Below are 18,302 nucleotides of genomic sequence, written 5' to 3'. Positions count from 1 at the left end.
ACACAGAAGTCGTTGAAGCGGCCAACACCCCCAGCTTATACACACTACTGAGTCAGCGGCGCTTGAGATGGCTTGGCCATGTGAGCCGCATGGAAGATGGCAGGATCCCCAAAGACACATTGTACAGCGAGCTCGCCACTGGTATCAGACCCACCGGCAGTCCATGTCTCCGCTATAAAGACGTCTGCAAACGCGACATGAAATCGTGTGACATTGATCACAAGTCGTGGGAGTCAGTTCACAAGTCGTGGGAGTCAGTTACCAGCATTCGCCAGAGCTGGCGGGCAGCCATAAAGACAGAGCTAAATTGTGGCGAGTCGAAGAGACTTAGTAGTTGGCAGGAAAAAAGACAGAGGCGCAAGGGGAGAGCCAACTGTGCAACAGCCCCGACAAACAAATTTCTCTGCAGCACCTGTGGTAGAGCCTGTCACTCCAGAATTGGCCTTTATAGCCACTCCAGGCGCTGCTTCACAAACCACTGACCACCTCCAAGCGCGTATCTATTGTCTCTCGAGATAAGGAGGCCCAAAAGAAGAACTTGGTTAAACAAATCATTTAGTGTGGACTCTCTGGGTTCATGTTAGGTTATCTATAATCTTCTTCAAATGCTTTTTATGTGTTTTGCAGAAGAGGGATAATAAATGTTTCTCTCCTGGTATATCTAGATGTAAAATAAATGTAGGATATTCATTAAAATTGAATAAAACAAGTAAAGCAAAATTTGTTGAAGTTGGCAACAGGATCCTTCCTGAAGAAATGTTAATGGTCCTATTTGTTTTCAAATAAAACAGCTAAAAAAACAGACCAAGAACTAAAGGATAATGAGATGGATCTGTTCACCAAATACTATATTGAATGGCGAGGAGGCGGGGAAAAAAACAATCTATCCTGCAAAAGCATCCCAAGATTTTATTATAGGGTAGGTATCTTCTGTTTTCAACTCGCAAATGAATAATCACACTGTTCCTATTGTATAAAAGCTATAAAATTGCAATCTAATTTTTCAAATCTGATAATTTTAAATAAATTTAATTCATGCTTTTGCATGAAATTCAACTTTTATTGTTCTACTGCAATTAAAGTACCTTTTTAAAAAGTTTTCTCCACCTAGAAAACTTTAAATTCCCCCCTCTTGGTTTCCCAAAGGGTGACTTTTTCTGAAGGTAAAATTCCAAGAGTGCCAGCAGGATCCCCACCCACCTCCTCCACAAGTGGTCATTCTTGAGTGTGACCTGGACCATGTGTGTTAACAGGCTAGCTGACCCCGGACAATATTACAGCTGAGTCTGTTCTTGTGCTCACCGAATGCTACACCTGTATATATTCCAGCAGGTGTCACTGCACAACAGCCAAGAGCAGGAAACCTGGCAGACTTGTTTACTTCTTCCCTTAACCTGGAGATATAATCAATTCTGTGTCCCACTGAAGTAAACTAACTCAACACGTACTAGGGATCTAAACTCCAATTTTCCTGATCTGCATGGCTCAGTAGCACATTGAATGATGCATTTGCAGATGGAATCTTTGAGGGAGTCCCAGGTTTCTAAAATAGCATCTCCAATCTCCTCTTCATATGTGAATTGAAGTGGTTAAATATAACTTAAAGAAATTGGCTTTGTACAAATATGGTTGGTGCACACCAGAAAATATTTAACATTGTTCAACCTTGTTTTGAATCTAGATTTTATTCAATTTACACCGCAAATGTGGCTTAAAAATGGTGAAGACTGGACACTTAAAGTGTTCAGAAAAGATAGAGAAGGAGAAAAGGGAGATGGGTTGGCAGTACTGATTAGGGAAGACATTGCAGTTTTGGAAAAGGAGGCTATCCTTGAAGGGGCAAGGAGAGAATCCATTTGGTTAGAGTTGAAAAGCAGAAAGAGTATGATCACCTTACTAGAGTTATGCTATAGGCCTCCAAATAGTGAGAGAGAGACACAAAGGAGCAAATCTGCAGGAAAATCACAGATATGCAATAACTATAGAGTGGTGGTATTGGGGGACTTTAATTACCCAAATATTGATTGGGATAATTTTAGAGTAAGGAGGGGGAGGAATTTCAAAAACGTGTTCAGGAGGTCTTGATCATTTTGTTCTCAGTCCAACTAGAAAGGAGGCATTTCTGGATGTGGTGCTGATAAATGAGGTGATTGGAAGAGGGCTAATTTCAATGCAATGAGAAAGGATCTAACCAGGGTAAAATGGAATCAAAGACTGACAGGAAGAGCTGTATCAAAACAATAGCTTATCTTTAAGGAAGAGATGCTTCAGGTCGAGGCTAGCTACATTTCAACAAGGGCAAAGGGTAAGGGAACCAATAACAGGGCTCCTTGGATGACAAGGGAGATAGAGATTATGACAAAACAAAAAAAGCGGGTGCATAATGCGTATCTGGTGAATTCTGCAGGTGAGAACCAGGCCATGTACAATAAGTTGAGAGGAGAGGTGAAGAGGAAAATTAGACTGATTGAGAGAACATGAGAATAGAATGGCAGTCAACATAAAACGGAACCCAAAAATCTTCTACTGACATGTAAATAGTAAGTGAGTAGTGAGAGGTGGAGTTGGATCAATTGGAGACAAAGAGGGATGCTTAGATGCGCAGGGCAAGGTTATTATACTTAATGAGTACTTTGTATCAGTCTTCACTCAGGAAGTGGCATCTGACAAAATATCTGTAGAAGTGGGGAGAGTAGAGGCAACGGATAGGATTAAAAATTGAGAGGGAGGAGGTACTAAAAAGGCTGGCTATGCTTAAGGTAGATAAGTCACCTGTTCAAGATGGCTTGCATCCCAGGTTGCTAAAGGAAATAGGAATGAAGATAGCGGAAGGACTTGCCATAATCTTCCAATCTTTTCTGGATACTGGGGAGGTGCAAGAGGATTGGAGAGTAGCAAATGTGACACCCTTATTCAAGAAAGGGTGAAAGAGTGCTAGCAACTACAGGCCAGTTTAACATCAGTAAAAGCAAAATACTGTGGATGTTGGAAATCTGAAATAAAAACAAAGTGCTGGAAATACTCAGCAGGTCTGGTGCCATCTGTGAAGAGAGAAGCAGAGTTAACCTTTCAGGTCTGTGACCTTTCATCAGAACTGGCAAAGATTAGAAATGTAATTAAAACAAGAAATGCTGGAAATACTCAGCAGGTCTGACAGCATCTGTGGAGAGAGAAGCAGAGTTAACGTTTCAGGTCAGTGACCCTTCGTCAGTTCTTCAGATTTCCAGCATCAGCAGTATTTTGCTTTTATTTTAGAAATGTAATAGGTTGTTGGGGGGAGGGGGGCGGGGGGAGGGGGATGGGGGAAGAGAACAAAAGGGAAGGAGTGTGATAGAGCAGAGGGCAGGAGAGATTAAATGACAAAGATGTCATGGGACAAAGGCAAAGTGAGTGCTAATGTTTGTGCTGAAAGACAAAGCATTAGTCCAGAGTGAGTGTTATTGGCAGAATAATAAACAAGCTCTGTCCAAAAGCATGGTGCCCCAAGCATCACGATCACACATCCTGTGCTTGCAGCCCCAAGGATCAGCCGCCTTCCTTTCATGTAAGTATCTTGAGACTAACTTAAATTGAAGCTTTTACTTAAATCAAAATGTTTTTTCCTTCCTGACTTTGTGAAAGTCACCATCAACTTCATATCATTTTTTCCCTACAGAAAAGCGAAGGACATGGCAGCCAACAGACAGCGTCCCATCCCATGGTGCAGTAATGCCTCCCTGCAGGTTCTTCTCCAGGCCGTCGGGGAAAAGCAGGAGGTCCTCTTCCCTGTAGGTGCAGTACAAAGACCCTCCCACCTCACCAAGACGGCCTGGATGGAGGTAGCGAAGGAGGTCTCAAACTGTAGGGTAACTCTTAGAACATGTGTGCAGTGCAAATCAATGACTTGCTCAGATCTGCAAGGGAAGGTGGTCCTGGCGAAGCTGCTCCATTGATTTCTTCCATGGCTCTCTGTCTTTAAGGCAGAGGGTATGCAAGGAATGCAGTGGAATGTGTGAGCAGCCTTGGTGCCATTTACTAAATGATGAAGATTGGCATTGATTGGATGTGTCATGTGAAAGCCAAAGCAGAATGAGTGATGTTGATGCATGTATGCAATAGTTGTAATGCATCATTTACCATGTCATTAAATCTGCAATGTCTTTTGCAGGATAAACGAATCCACAACCAGCGCGAGCATGCTAAGACAGGAGGAGGGGCTCTGACATTGGGCTGCTGACCATGGCTGAGGAGGAGGCTTCGGAGATTGTGAGAGAGGAGGGAGGCAGGGTGATGGCAAAGCTGGAGCCACAAGGCATAAGGATGAAGTGTCATCTGTGCTCTTGCAGCCATATGTGGAAACTGAAGGAAATAGTTTGAACTCCAGTGAAGCAGTGCCTCTCTCTGTATTTCCACTGCAGGTGCCTGGACTCGAGCTGCAGAACGCCGTGTGGCCCAAGAATCCTTCTCTGGGGAGGAAGAAGAAGCCAATGCCCAGAGGGTATAGCGTCACCGACCTCTTCTTCCACCTCCGCCTGCACAGATACATCCACACGATCCCTGGGGTGTTTAAGATTAGAATCAGAGTCACAAGCTGGTGTGCACGACAGACCCATCCCAGCAGCTGAGGGAGCATGTGCCAGCGGATCTCCTGACAGTCGGAGGACTGCTGAGGACTAGGCCCCTGCTCCGCTGTACGCTCATGATGATCCTCTATTTGTTGCTATGAGAAATCTGCTGGCTTTGCTGCACATCCATGTGAAAAATATGTCTCAGATGTCTGAGGTCATGTGTGGCTTTGCGCGTGCCATGGAGGAGTCCTGCAAGCCATGACTGCCATGTCACAGGCATTTGAGCATATGGCTTCCTCAGTCGAGAGTCTGGCGAGCTCTGTGTTGAGTCTGGTTGAGCATTTGAACCATATGTGATCTGACCTGCACTCCATTGCTATTGCCATGGGCTCCACGCAGCAGAGTCTTAAATGAGAGTGGGATGAGTAACTTGGACCTCCCTCCAGGTGTTCCTTCCCCTCAGAGACAAGCAGGTGCCATCGTGCACACAGATGGAGGAGGAGTCTGTGCTAGTTACCCTGGGGCCTTCCTCTCAGGACACACCCAGGGTAAGTGGTGTCTCATCCTCCACCCCCCACGCCCCGACATTGACCCCCTTATCTCCAGCAGGCGAGCACACGGGGAATACTCGAGCACCATTGCTGCAGACCCCCAGTAGGATGGAGCCATCAAGGTCCCGTTCCTCCAAAGGATGCCAGCCACGGTCATCCATGGCAACAGGGCAGCACACTGAGCAGACTGCCTCCACCTCAGCTGCTAATGTCAGGGTAGCACCTAGCTTAGTGGCAGGAAAACAAAATAGAAACAGTTTTGAGCACGAAGGTGGCATGGGTGATGTAGAAATGTTCACAATTGCAAAGATGTATTAAAACATTTTTATTTCATGCAAAATTTGATCCACTCGGTAATGTTTTGCTTGGTTACAGATGGATACAAAGAAGTTTTTTGGAGGCCTATGGCGTGACCGCAATGATACTTACAAAGCATCTCAGGAAATGTCCAGTGTCCATATCTCATTGGAATTTGAACCTTCACTGTTCAATGATGGCTGTTTTCCTACTGATGATGAATAACTTTTTCCAATACTGTCATGCCTTACTTTTGTTTTATGCAGCTTGCAGTGGTGTGGAGTCGCATTCATCGTAGCCCATGGATGATTTCAAATGCCAATCACACAAAAGTGCAGCAATGCTTTGTTAAGATTGCAGAGATGAATAAGACCTCGTGCAGAAGGCAGTTTCTGTGGGGAATTATGTTTCTCCTTCCAACATTCCTTGATGATATGGCTTATTGTTGGCTGAAACGTGCATAAATTAGGTTCTCCCTGACGTGTCTTGCATGTCTCTCCATTGCCCTCATATCGATGACGGCATAGTTGTCATTGTTGTTATCCTCCTCACCCTCTTCATAGTCATCCTCGTCTGAGGAGGAATGGTCTTCCTCCTGTTCCTCCGCCTGCAGAATGTTGCCGTGTCTAATTGCAAGGTTGTGCAAGGCACAGCAGACAATGATTATTTGTGACACCCTCTGCAGCGCATACTGAAGAGCCGCTCCAGACTGGTCAAGGCAACGGAGTCGCACTTTCAATAATCCAATGGTATGTTCAATGATGGCCCTGGTGGATGTGTGAGCAACATTATACTTGTCTCCAGCAGCACTTTGGGGATGATGTACTGGTGACGTCAACCATAAACAAAGTGGGTAACCCTTGTCACCCAGGATCCATCTGTCCACTTCGGCTGGTTCTTTGAAAACTGGTGGCAGCTGGGAGTTCCTCAAAATATAGGAGTCAAGACAGCTCCCTGGGAAATGTGCACAAACATGCATGATTTTTCTCTTGTGGTTGCAAACCAACTGTACATTTAAAGAGTAGAAGCCTTTTGCAATTGACAAAAGACAGCAGGCTGGTCCCAGGGAGCTCTAATTGCCACACGAGTACAGTTGATCACCCCATGCACTCTAGGTAGCCAGCAATGGAACCAAAAGCCGCAGACCTTGCTGTCTGGCTGCCCTCATCTACAGATTTGTTGATGAAATCATTGGCATGTCGAAAAAGGGCATTGGTCACCTCTTTGATACACCTGTGGGCCGTAGACAGCGAAGTGCCACATATGTCACCCGTGGATCCCTGGAAGGAGTGGCTGGAGAAAAAATTGAGTGCAGCAGTCACCTCGAGGGCAGCTGCCATGGGATTCCCACCGAAGCCGAGCAGCTGCAGGTCATGCTGCAGGATCCTACAAATTTCTGTGATCATTTGACGTCCTTGGGTGTTTGTGGCATTGCCTCTCTGACATTTTGAAGGTAATTTGACCTTGTCCTCAGGATGCAACGACGTGCCAGTTCCTGGCTTAGATAAGGACGTTCCTGGATGTTATCATTTGGAGCATCCTCACCTTCCTGTTCTGCCTGTTGCTGGCACTCTGGCATCATGAGTTGAGGGAAAAGAGCCCTCCTTAGTCTCTCTCTTTGTGCTTCTTCCAGTGGTACCAGACAAATTGGGTGTATGAGACCCATGTAGCTGTGGCTTTTCTGAACAATGAATATGCAGAGCGTGGCGATTCAGCCCTTTTTGTTTTACTAGTGAGCGGAAACATCGGTGCAATCATCAGCACCCTTATATCTGCCTTCAAATTGCAGCCAGGCAGAAGACAACACTTACTGTCGTTTGCCTCCTGTCACTCTTCTTGCAATCCATGAGCGTCCACATGGTTTCCATTACCCTTGAAGAAGATGGTGCGTGTGCAATTCAGGGCAAGTCTCCCCACCTTCCAACCACCTCCCGCAACCATCCACTTGAACCAATCACCCTTGATCCACCCAATGTTACTGTTACCCTTCCGTCTGTTACCATTGAGCCTCCCCCCCCCCCCCCCCCCCCATTACCGTGCACATTATAATCAGCAATATATTCATGCCACCCCACCCCCATTCCTACTCCCATTACTATCAGCGTGCCGACTCTTGCCCTTGAACCTCCTCATATCAAACTGACCATTATTGCCGAGTCCTGTTCCCCTCCATACGAAGCTGTCAAATACCCACCTTGACCTTCCCACCCCCACCACCCCACAGAATCCATTTACCTCCATTGACTGTGACCGTTCCCTCTGATAGCCAGTACCCTCAATTTGCCCCACAGCTCCCCAACGTCGACAGGACTCATCCCTCCCTTTAGATCCTTGCCAAATATTTTCACGCAGTACTGATCTAATCCAGCTACCACTCCCGCACAAAATGCATTTTCACCATCAACATCAGCCACTCAACAACCTGGACACTCCACTCCACCCTGCCCTATTGCTCGATGCATACGATCCGCTCCACTCTTCCCTCCCTGACAATCCTGCCCAGCTCCTCCACTTAGGCCGTCGTCGCCATTCCCTGAGGTGATTCACCCTTGCTGGTGCCGAGCCTAGAGGCAAACATCCACTCCAGTGCTGGCATTAGTTTAATGGCTGAGTGAAAGAGAGAAGAGCACGGTCCTGAGACTCAACTACACGAATCCAACTGCTGCATGCCACGTTGAAACATTCGTAAACCGGGTGGCACAAGACTATCTCTCACAGTTCACTTAATCTGGCAGGTAGGACTAAATTGTAACTGTGCATAGGGTAATGAGTATTCATGTTATTTAAATGAATGCCAAGCTGCAATCCGCCACCACGCAGGGGGAAGGCCGCAAACCCGCTGCCAACTTAATTCCTCTAAAATATCCTGCTGCCGGAATCTGAAAAAAAAACCTCCTGCCTAATTATATCACTCTGCATGCCACCAAATCTGTCGCAGTGGACTGCATAAAATTCACCCCCCCCGCCCCCCCACCGTGACTCTGACGAAATTTAAACTTAAAACTGATATGGGTGAGCTAGGACACCAACGTGAAGTAAAAGTCAGCACCACAACAGTTCCTTTGTTGTTTTAAATGCTGTGAGCTCAGAAGTACATTTTGGGATTCCACAGCCTGCTTGAACTTCAGCAATTCTGAAGTGACCATCTCCAGCAAAATTTTGTTTTACAGTGCATCAGAATTGGTAATTTTGGTAGTATGTTCGTGTTTGCTCTGTCTTTGGTATTTTATGCACTGGTTTCTCTAGAATAAAAATTTGTAATTAAATGATATGTTGTAACCTGGGTATATATTTTAGTAAACTGACAAAATTTCTAAACTTTCTTCCTATATCAGCTTCCAGCAGAAGATGAAATTTTGTTACAGAAATTAAGAGAAGAATCCAGGGCAGTGTTTCTTCAAAGGAAAAGTAGAGAATTGCTGGATAATGAAGAACTACAAGTATGAAAACTCCAAACTTTTGCGTAGTATTGAAAATGATCAAAAATCTTCTATGTCTGGCATTGCAATATCATGGTATGCTGTTGCATGTTGCCACAGAATGAACTTCAGATGGGTTTGTGCCCACAATATGTGATAAATATTTCATCTCTGCATACATTTGCATATTCAGTAGTAATTTTGTATTTTTCCAGCAAGAAAGGAGGGAAATGGGTAGAAGAATTGCCTTAAGCCATTAACAGAGGGTGTAGTTGCTTTTCATGCTGCTCATTTACTGAACTGTATTACCTGAGGGTGTGTGCACCTACATCGACTTTATCCCACCATGGGACTTCTGACTTTCTGGATTTACTCCTATTGGCTCCTGTCTATTCCTTGTTTCCTACCAGAATATAATCATCCTAATAATTGCTATGTAACCAGGCTTATATAACTTGAGTTTTCCCTGTGTCCATTTGCATGTGCATTTTGGCCTTCGCTGTGAACCCAAGCCCATCACTTCCATTTCCACTTTTCTTTTCCCCTTTTTTACTTATTTTCTCTTTATTTTCCTAGACCCTTCTCTCCTGTCATCATGCCTCCTTTTATTTTTCCCCTGTCAGGTACTCTGCCCTCCCAAAACCCAACCCCAACCTTTCAGTACACCTTGACCTTCCTACTTTCCTGCCTCCATCCAGGCTTGACTCTATCTTAGATAAGCCTACAGCTTGCTTCCCTCTATGCCTCTCTTGGCATCCTCCGTAGGGCCCATTGAGGCACTTGTCATTGCCTCCTTGTGAGCAGCAAACCCAACTGCCCCATCCCAGTCTTTCTGCCTAGGCTCCAACTGGGACTTGGGGCTAAGCATGTTAATCTCCTCCTTGTCCAGCTCGGCCCTCTCACCCATGACCCTGTGGACTCTGCCAACGGCTCAGCTATCACCACCCCTCCAGAATATCTGTTCACACTTGTACAAGGCCCTTGCTTATTGAGTTTATTGTGGATGATTGCATCGACATCTTGCCTTGACTAAATCCTGCCTGAGGGGTGTTGACATCTTCCTCCGAACTGAAGCCTTCTTTCCTGACTATATCTTTCACCACTTGCCTTGTCAAGACCATCATGGTGATGGTTTGGTTGTTAACACCAAATCACACCTTACTCCTCTGGGACTTTCTCCTCCATTGACCATCTCACCTTGTTCCACCCCCTCACCTCGCATTTAGAATCCTCATTCTCTACCACCCACCCACGCAGCACGCCAATTTTCTCAACGAGCTATCTACTATGTTCCTCCCTCAGGTTCTGTACCAATTGACTTCTCATCCGCGGCAATTTCAACCTCCATCTCAATTCATCATGTTCTGTCTCCGCTGAGTTCACTGCCCTCCTATCCTTACTTAATCTCTTCTCCATGTAAACTCCCCAACCCATATTCATGGCCACTGCTTTGACTTTCCCATCTCAGGTAGTCTTGCCATTCCCATAATATCAATCACAGATAAGGCCATCTCTGATCACTTCCTTGTATTCTCCACCCACATTGGAGGCTTCCATCTCCAAACCCTACCTATTTCTGTATCCAGTCCCCATTAACACAATTACTTTCTCTTACCCTGGCTGTTTCCCTGGTACAGCCCTCCTCTCTGCCCCTTAAGTTCAAGGGATGCAGACTTGAACGGATATGGCAGACAATTGGTTTAGCAATTCACTGCCAGATCTGGCTGGACCATATAAAGCACTATCTTGTCTGCAAAAAACTATTCAGTATTCTGGGATCATCCTGAAATGCAAAGGTAACCGCCGGCTTTTTTTTTTATTACTGCAAGCGGTCTTCTTAAACCCCTTTACCCCTATCTCCTCTACCTCACCTCCAATATGTGCGAGGAGTTCATGGAGTTCTTTGAGTTCTTTATCATTGAGCATCCAATCAGCTGCTGCCACTCCCCCCCCCACCCCCACTGCCCCAACTTCCCCTCGCCCACCAGACCAAACTTTCTCTAAGCTTCTCCCCCCCCCGCCCTAACTTGTATATTTTTCTCTAGTTTCTCTCCCTCATGCCCTCTACAAGCTCATCTTGTCCATGAGATCCACCTCCTGCTTTCTCAACCCTATTCCCACTACACTACTGACTGCCCAACTTTCCTTCCTGGCTCCCATGATGGCTGATATTGTTAATTATTCCCTCTGTTTGGGTACTGTCCACCTCTCCTTCAACTCTGCCATCATCACCTCTCTGCTCAAAAAATTAACCCTTGACCCCTCTGTCCTTGCAAACTACTGCCCCATCTCCAACCTCCCTTTCCTCTCCAAAGTCCTCAAATATGTTGCCTTCTCCCAAATCTGTGCCCATCATTCCCAGAACAGTTTGAAACCCTCTAATCTGTCACAAATAACATCTGATGTGACTGACAAAGGTAATTTATCTCTCCTCGTCCTTCTTGACCTGTGTGCCGCCTTTGACACAGTTGATCACATCATCCTCTTCCAACGCCTGTCCACCGTCATCCAGCTGGGCGGGACTGCACTCTCCTGGTTCCATTCTTATCTATCTAAACGTAGCCAGAGAACCACCTGCAATGGCTTTTCTTCCTGTTACCGCACACTTAACTCTGGTGACCCTCAAAGATTTATCCTTGGCCCCTTCCTATTTCTCATCTACATGCTGCAACATCATCTGAAAACATGTCACTTTCCACATGGATGCTGACAACACCCAGTTCTATCTCACCACCACCTCTTGACCCCTCCACTGTCTCTAAATTTTCAGACAGCCAGTACTGGATGAGCAGAAATCTCCTCCAATTAAATATTGGGAATACTGAAGCTATTGTCCTGGTCCCCACCACAAACTTTGCGCCCTAGCCACTGATTCCATCCTGCTCCCTGATAACTGTATGAGGCTGAACCAGACTCTACACAAGCTTGGTGTCACATTTTACCCCAAGTTGAGCTTCCAACCATATATCCACACTGTCACTCAGACTGCCTACTTCCACCTCATTGCCCAACTCTGCCCCTGCCACACCTCATCTGCTGCAGAAACCTTCATCTATGCCTTTAAGTCTAAACATGACTACTCTAATGCATTTCTGGCTGGCCTCCCACATTCTACCCTACGTAAACTTGTCATCCAGAACTCTGCTGCTTGTGTCCTAACTCGCACCAAATCCTGTTCACCCATCATCACTCCTGTGCTTGCTGACCTGCATCGGCTCCCAGCTAAGCAATGCCTTGACGTTAAAGTTCTCGTCCTAGTTTTCAAATATCTCTAATGGCCTCGCCCCTCCCTATTTCTGTAATCTCCTCCACCCCACAACCCTCCGAGATATTTGTGCTGTTCTAATTCTGGCCTCTCCCCAATTTTAATTGGTGGCCACACCTTCTGCTGCCTGGGCCCTGAGCTCTGAAATTCTCTCCCTAAACCTGTCCACCCCTCTACCTCACTTGGCTCCTTTAAGACGGTCCTTAAAACCTACCTCTGGTCAAGCTTTTGGTGATTTGCCCTAATATCTCCTCATGTGGCTTTGTGTCATATTTTGTTTTATAATGTCCTTGTGTAGCACCTGGGATGTTTTATTATGTTAAAGGTGATATATATAAATACAAGTTTTTGTTACCATAAGCACAGCAAAACTGACTAAAATGAAAAAGACAAAAAACGCAAATTAGGTCACCACTAAACGTACGTAAAAGTTTTGATTGCTATAATAAATCCAGATTTCTATTTTTTTTAAGTATTGGTTTAGTTCCATGCATCAAAAAAGTTTTAAATATTATCTCTCTCTTCCATCCTGTGGACTTAAATTTCAGCAGTTATGCATGTAGAGGGATGGGTGGGGGTTTGGGAGAAAAGAGAACTCTTTACACAGCAGTCTACTTTCTGCTAGGAGCCATGGATATGCATGCATCCTGTTGCTCAATCAGAATGTGAGATAAATGAAATTTTGAAAGAACAATACACTTACTATAATTTTTTTGATGTACAATATTGATGAATATCCTGTTAGAACCCTCTTTTTACATTTAAAAAAAAATGCCCTTTTTGACAGTAATGAGATAAAATCCCAGTATTCATGACTCCCTAGTGATTTGGTTTTTGTAATGACAAAACAGTTTAGTTTAGTTTATTTACAGGTAAAATCAGAGTGAAACACTGAACAACTCTGCCTCTGCTGTTGTATTCAGTGACACAGGCAAACTGAAATTGAAAGTTAATTCAGATACAGTCAGAGCAGAACAAATAAGAACCAGGAATGCCACTCCAGCCCCCACCCCCCACCACTGTCTGTCTCTTCCCCTCTGTCTGTCATCAACCAGTTCAAACAAGAGCTTCTAAGGTACAATCTTAGATTGTTTTTTATTTCAATTTGCTGTTGTGACTGCGATTACTATATCAAGGCTGGAATCATTGTCTACTTTTCTGTGCTTTCTTTTCCCCCATTTTTTCCCACCAATACTCGGAGTTATTTTTTGTGTCATAGACACAGATAGGAGCTAAAGCAGTTAGGGCCAGATATTACAAGGCCATAGCAGCGTGGGTGACTCGCTGAAGCATTTGGTGGTTTAGACACAGCAGATGTGAGAGAATCTATAATTTAGATTGTTGACGCAAATTAAATCAGACCTGCAAAATATATTATGGTTGTGATAGTTTATGGAGGTGCTGTTGCAAGTCAACATTATTTTAGCAGTAGTTTTGAAATTGGCAAGTCAATAAAGGTACCTGTTAACTCACACTTGTGTTTTGGGTTCTATAATGCATGCTTTGAGTCTGAAATAGTTAATATGGGCGTGTGGATGTGTATGCATAATATTTCTTTCTGTTTTTGTTTTATAGAATTTGTGGTTTTTACTAGACAAACATCAAACCCCTCCTTTGATAGGAGAGGAAGCAATGATAAATTATGAAAATTTTCTGGAGGTCAAAGAAAAAGCAGGACAGAAATGCAAGTAAGTGTCATTTATAAGCATCTTTTCAAGTGAGACTAAAGAGAAACTCCAGGTATTTTTAATACAATTTTCTTACATGCAGACTGTTAAGTCCAGTACTTGTAATGAATTGCACAATGAAAACTATTTTGGTGTGCTTTTTTTTTGACAAACAATAGATCATAGAACTCTTCTCAAACTTAACCTGGCTTAAACTGAATCAAGAGACATACTTGAGTTGACTAGGTAAAGTTGGCTAAACAGTAACTACATCTTTCCAGCAGTAAGCACTCAAAATAGTAGCATCTTGTTTAATGTATTCAATAGTCCAAAATTTCAATGTGATTTGTCTGGAGAAGTATGCAATTTCATCGTGGTAATTAAAATGCAAGATCATATTTTGTTTCTTCGCCAACCTGAAAATAGCAAAATATTTTTGCTCAGTTTGCCATTGCAGTGCAAGTACTTGTGCTGAATGAGATTTCTCATGTAAATCCCAAAACTGTCTATCGGGACTGTGATGTCAGGCTAAAAATAACAATTTCTGTGCCATGTTACAGCAGTAAGCAAGGGAAGTTAGAAACACACAAGTATATTCCTTGCCAATCATGTATTCCATTAAAAACATACTTTAAATGTTAATTCTATGGTGTTCCTTTTTAATGCTATAGTGAATATTTTTCCATGATCTCTCTGCTATAGATAATTGCATTTTAATGTTATGTAACAGGCAGTTCTTTGCAGCTAAGATCTTTGCGAAACTCTTGCACAATGACCCATATGGAAGGATCTCCATAATGCAGTTCTTCAATTATGTCATGCGAAAAGGTAGTAGAATCTTGTAATGCAAACTATTCGACAAATTTTAAATTTTTTTTTACAAAGTATTTATTTATAACACAACCATATTAAATGTTTTTAAATTTTAGTTTGGCTACATCAAACAAGAATAGGTCTCAGTTTATATGATGTAGCAGGTCAAGGATATCTTCGTGAATCTGTAAGTGTCCTATCTTATGTTCAGATCTGACAGTTTTTTTTCTACACTTCAATCTCATTTTATGCTGCATTCTATGGTATGTTAATGCCACACCAAATTATGCCAACAGGATTTGGAGAATTACATTTTGGAGTTGATTCCCACCTTACCACAGCTTGATGGCTTGGAAAAGTCCTTCTATTCATTCTACGTGTGCACTGCTGTTAGAAAATTTTTCTTCTTCCTTGACCCACTCAGAACAGGCAAGTTGATATTTTCACACTAAATTATAAACCCAGTATCCTTTAACACTCCTAGCTATCAAAACATTTTGTTATTTTAGGCTATCCATTGCAACCTCCTTTACTTTAGACAGGATCCTTCTCTGTGGCCATTGACAGTGCCATTCTATGATTTAGCTGAGAAGGTTTGTTTTCTTAGTTTTCTTCTTCCTGGTGCTGAGATATGTGTGCCTCTGTGCTGTTGCAACAATGCCCTATCTGGTGAAATCATGCACAATATGGTGAAACCTACTTGTTGGGAGCAAATGGCATTGACATCATTCTTCGAACCAGGTTTCAAGTGCATAGCTTTTGGTTGGAAGTTCAGAGTTATCCTACCGAACTAATAAAAGTAGCCTTCTGTTAAGTTCTATCTAGTATGTTTTGTGCGTAAATAAATAATAACCTAAAGTTTTGATAATTGTGTTGATTTCCCAAATGTGTAATTTTTTTGACAATAGCTACTTTGTGTGATTTATGAGATTATTATTTGCTATTGGGAAATGGAGCTTCATGTAAATTAAGAAAATAAATAACAGTAGTACAAATCAGCAGTTTCTTCATGTTTTTAAGCAATTGGTAAAATTACCCCACATTTGTGGATAATGGACAAATTATTTTTAAGAGAAAGGTAACTTTTTGTGTACCAGCAATAGAAATAAACATTTAAAATTTAGTCTCAAAATCCTACTAGATATTTGCAAAAGTTATTGATCTGCAGTAAATGGTTCTTCTGTTATAGTGTTATTTTCCAAAACTGTCTTGTAGCAATATTCAGAATATAAAGCTATTCTTGTAGCTTTTTATAAATCTATTTTTTTTAGGAGTAGGACTATGCTTATCATAGCAAGGGGATATCAGTGCTAGGACTGGAACACTTTTGGCACACATTGCTGACATTGAATACTTTTAAGGTCAAGTATAGTGATCATCAAACACAGTTAAGTTACTAATAATGCTACCCAACCTCTGTTTTAAAAGAGCAATCCTACAGCACCAGGATGAATTTCTACTTCCTTCATCAGTATCCTTTTTGAGATTGCCAGTTTATGTTGAATTATGGGCAGTGGTTCCACACCTGCTGGAAACTGGGTTGAGACTACTCAAACCTGTTTCAAATATTACAATCTGAGCCATCGGTGGATAGAATCAATCTGAACTCAAGTTCTAGAGATATGATGACTGTTAGTTCATGCCCTTCGTCATTACAATATAGGACAGTATCTTATGTATATGTGCTTACATGATTGTTCCAAATAACCTGTTTCTCATATCTTAATACTTTTCTAGGAAAGATAAAAATCCAAGATATTTTGGCCTGCAGCTTCTTGGATGATTTGTTAGAGGTAATTGGCCATTTGAGAGAGTTTGAATTTTAAATGAGATCTATTGATATCTGTTAAATGTTTCGGTAACTCTTTTTGCCTGTGTGTTTATATTTGTAGCTCAGAGATGAGGAACTGTCTAAGGAAAGTCAAGAGTCAAACTGGTTTTCTGCTCCCTCTGCACTGAGAGTCTATGGTATATATTGAATGCATACAGAACCTTTGTAGCTTGTGGTGCATATCTGTTATAGCACATGGTTTTCTATTGTTGTGATTATTTTGTTTATCTCTTAGGTCAGTATTTAAATCTAGATAAAGATCACAATGGAATGCTCAGCAAAGAAGAACTATCACGTTATGGTACTGGAACACTTACAGGCGTGTTTTTGGATAGGGTTTTTCAGGAGTGCCTAACATATGATGGAGAAATGGTAACTGCCTAAAAATAAATGACCTGCTACAAACTCTTGTAAAGTTGAGAAAACGTAATTCATTTTAATTTTCCCCCTCTCATCGAAACTGAATTTTCTGGTTCCATCCATTTCAAAATACTATTTTCGAAGGAGTTTTCATTGTAGTACACAATGTCTGAAGATTTCCTACTGCTACATAGAATATTCGTGATTTGGAGCAAACCAGATTAAGGGTTATGCTTGCAGTGTAGTTTTTAAATACTTAGCCTAGCCTCAGTTTGGTAGGTTAACATACGTAAATCCCACCATTGCTCTTTGATCATATCTTAAAGAATCTTAATTAAACTTTATAATGTTTAACCCCAGTAATTTTGTCTGACTGAATTGTTAGAAGATAAATGACTATAATCAAGTGAGCTTTTTGCCCAGTGGAGCAGAATGTAGTGCTTGTTAAAACCCTACATATTTAGTGCTTTGGTGTTCTCATACAAGTTATATTGTGCCATTCCAAGTTCATCTTTGCCTATTTTATGCTAGAATCAAGGAAAGGGATCTGTTTCAAGCAAGAGGATGATTAATGTTTCTTTCTAACTGTTAGAAATAAGCTTAGACTAAAGCGTCAGACTTTCCTACTGCTGCAGAAAAATAAAATGGAAAATGAGGAAAAGATATACCAATTCAGTAACTGTAAAGAAGGGGATAAAAATTATGTGTGCAACAAAAAATGACAGATTTTTGCCCACCATGTTAATACCATAGTTCATACCAACTTAAGTAAAATTATATTTCTGTGAATCAGAGGTTATTTGGTCATTTATCATGTTGGCAATCCAGAATGCCAAGAACATTTTTGAATGCTCCTGAAATAAAACATAAATACTTTTGAAGTTTATCCTTCTGCCATCTTTTCTTAAGGATTACAAGACGTATCTGGACTTTGTTCTTGCTTTGGAGAACCGAAAGGAACCTGCTGCTCTCCAGTATATCTTTAAATTACTGGATATGGAAAATAAGGGTTATCTTAATGTTTTCTCCCTCAATTTCTTCTTCAGGGTAAGCATTAGTGTGTTTTTTTTAACAGTCTTGTGTTGAGATCAATGTACGTTTTTAGAAATCATTGAATACATTTTTTTGTCTGTGTATTGATGAAATATACATCAAGGTGAGGGATGTCCGTTCTAGGATTGGAACTCTTCCCATTTCAGGCACCTAGTGTTAGTATTGAGCATTCTCTGGTCCAATGCTGATGCAGAACAATGCTTGCTGTAGTCTGTCCCAAAAAAATTACCTCAATACCAACCTCTGAAGATGATACCCTCTACTGTACCATTGTTTCCATTTACCATGCTAGCCATGCTGTGGGCTTTACGAGCAAAATTACCTATTGGTGCCAAATTAGGGGAAATTTTTTGTGTTGTAGGCCCATGCCCACTGCCTTAAGTCATTTTACCACCTCTCTTGACCCCTCCCCTGTCTCTAAATTGTCAGACTGCTTGTCCCTGTGCGGAGTTTGCAAGTTCTCCCTGTGACCGCGTGGGTTTCCACCGGGTGCTCCGGT

The 18,302-nt window shown here is 42.4% G+C and overlaps 1 protein-coding gene across 3 annotated transcripts in view; it reads left to right on the top strand.

Moving 5' to 3' along the window:
* Window positions 1-18,302, top strand: part of ppp2r3c (protein phosphatase 2, regulatory subunit B'', gamma) — a 39,024-nt gene that overhangs the window by 11,308 nt on the left and 9,414 nt on the right. Inside the window, exons 1-11 of one of the 3 annotated variants that reach the window (XM_068039270.1) lie at window positions 835-919; window positions 5,474-6,144; window positions 8,731-8,835; window positions 13,655-13,767; window positions 14,477-14,574; window positions 14,676-14,746; window positions 14,856-14,988; window positions 16,297-16,352; window positions 16,452-16,527; window positions 16,626-16,762; window positions 17,660-17,797. In XM_068039270.1, the coding sequence (XP_067895371.1) occupies window positions 6,142-6,144; window positions 8,731-8,835; window positions 13,655-13,767; window positions 14,477-14,574; window positions 14,676-14,746; window positions 14,856-14,988; window positions 16,297-16,352; window positions 16,452-16,527; window positions 16,626-16,762; window positions 17,660-17,797 (930 nt within the window). In that variant the 5' untranslated portion in view covers window positions 835-919; window positions 5,474-6,141. Of the gene's footprint in view, window positions 1-791; window positions 920-5,473; window positions 6,145-8,730; window positions 8,911-13,654; window positions 13,768-14,476; window positions 14,575-14,675; window positions 14,747-14,855; window positions 14,989-16,296; window positions 16,353-16,451; window positions 16,528-16,625; window positions 16,763-17,659; window positions 17,798-18,302 lie in introns of those variants that run through there. The other 2 variants (XM_068039269.1, XM_068039271.1) reach the window with 2 other exon arrangements.

This window comes from Heterodontus francisci, chromosome 9 (genome assembly GCF_036365525.1).
Source record: "Heterodontus francisci isolate sHetFra1 chromosome 9, sHetFra1.hap1, whole genome shotgun sequence".
In the NCBI taxonomy this organism is placed as follows: domain Eukaryota; kingdom Metazoa; phylum Chordata; class Chondrichthyes; order Heterodontiformes; family Heterodontidae; genus Heterodontus; species Heterodontus francisci.
Note: the sequence above shows the minus strand (reverse complement) of the source record. Positions and strands in the feature narration are given on the sequence as shown.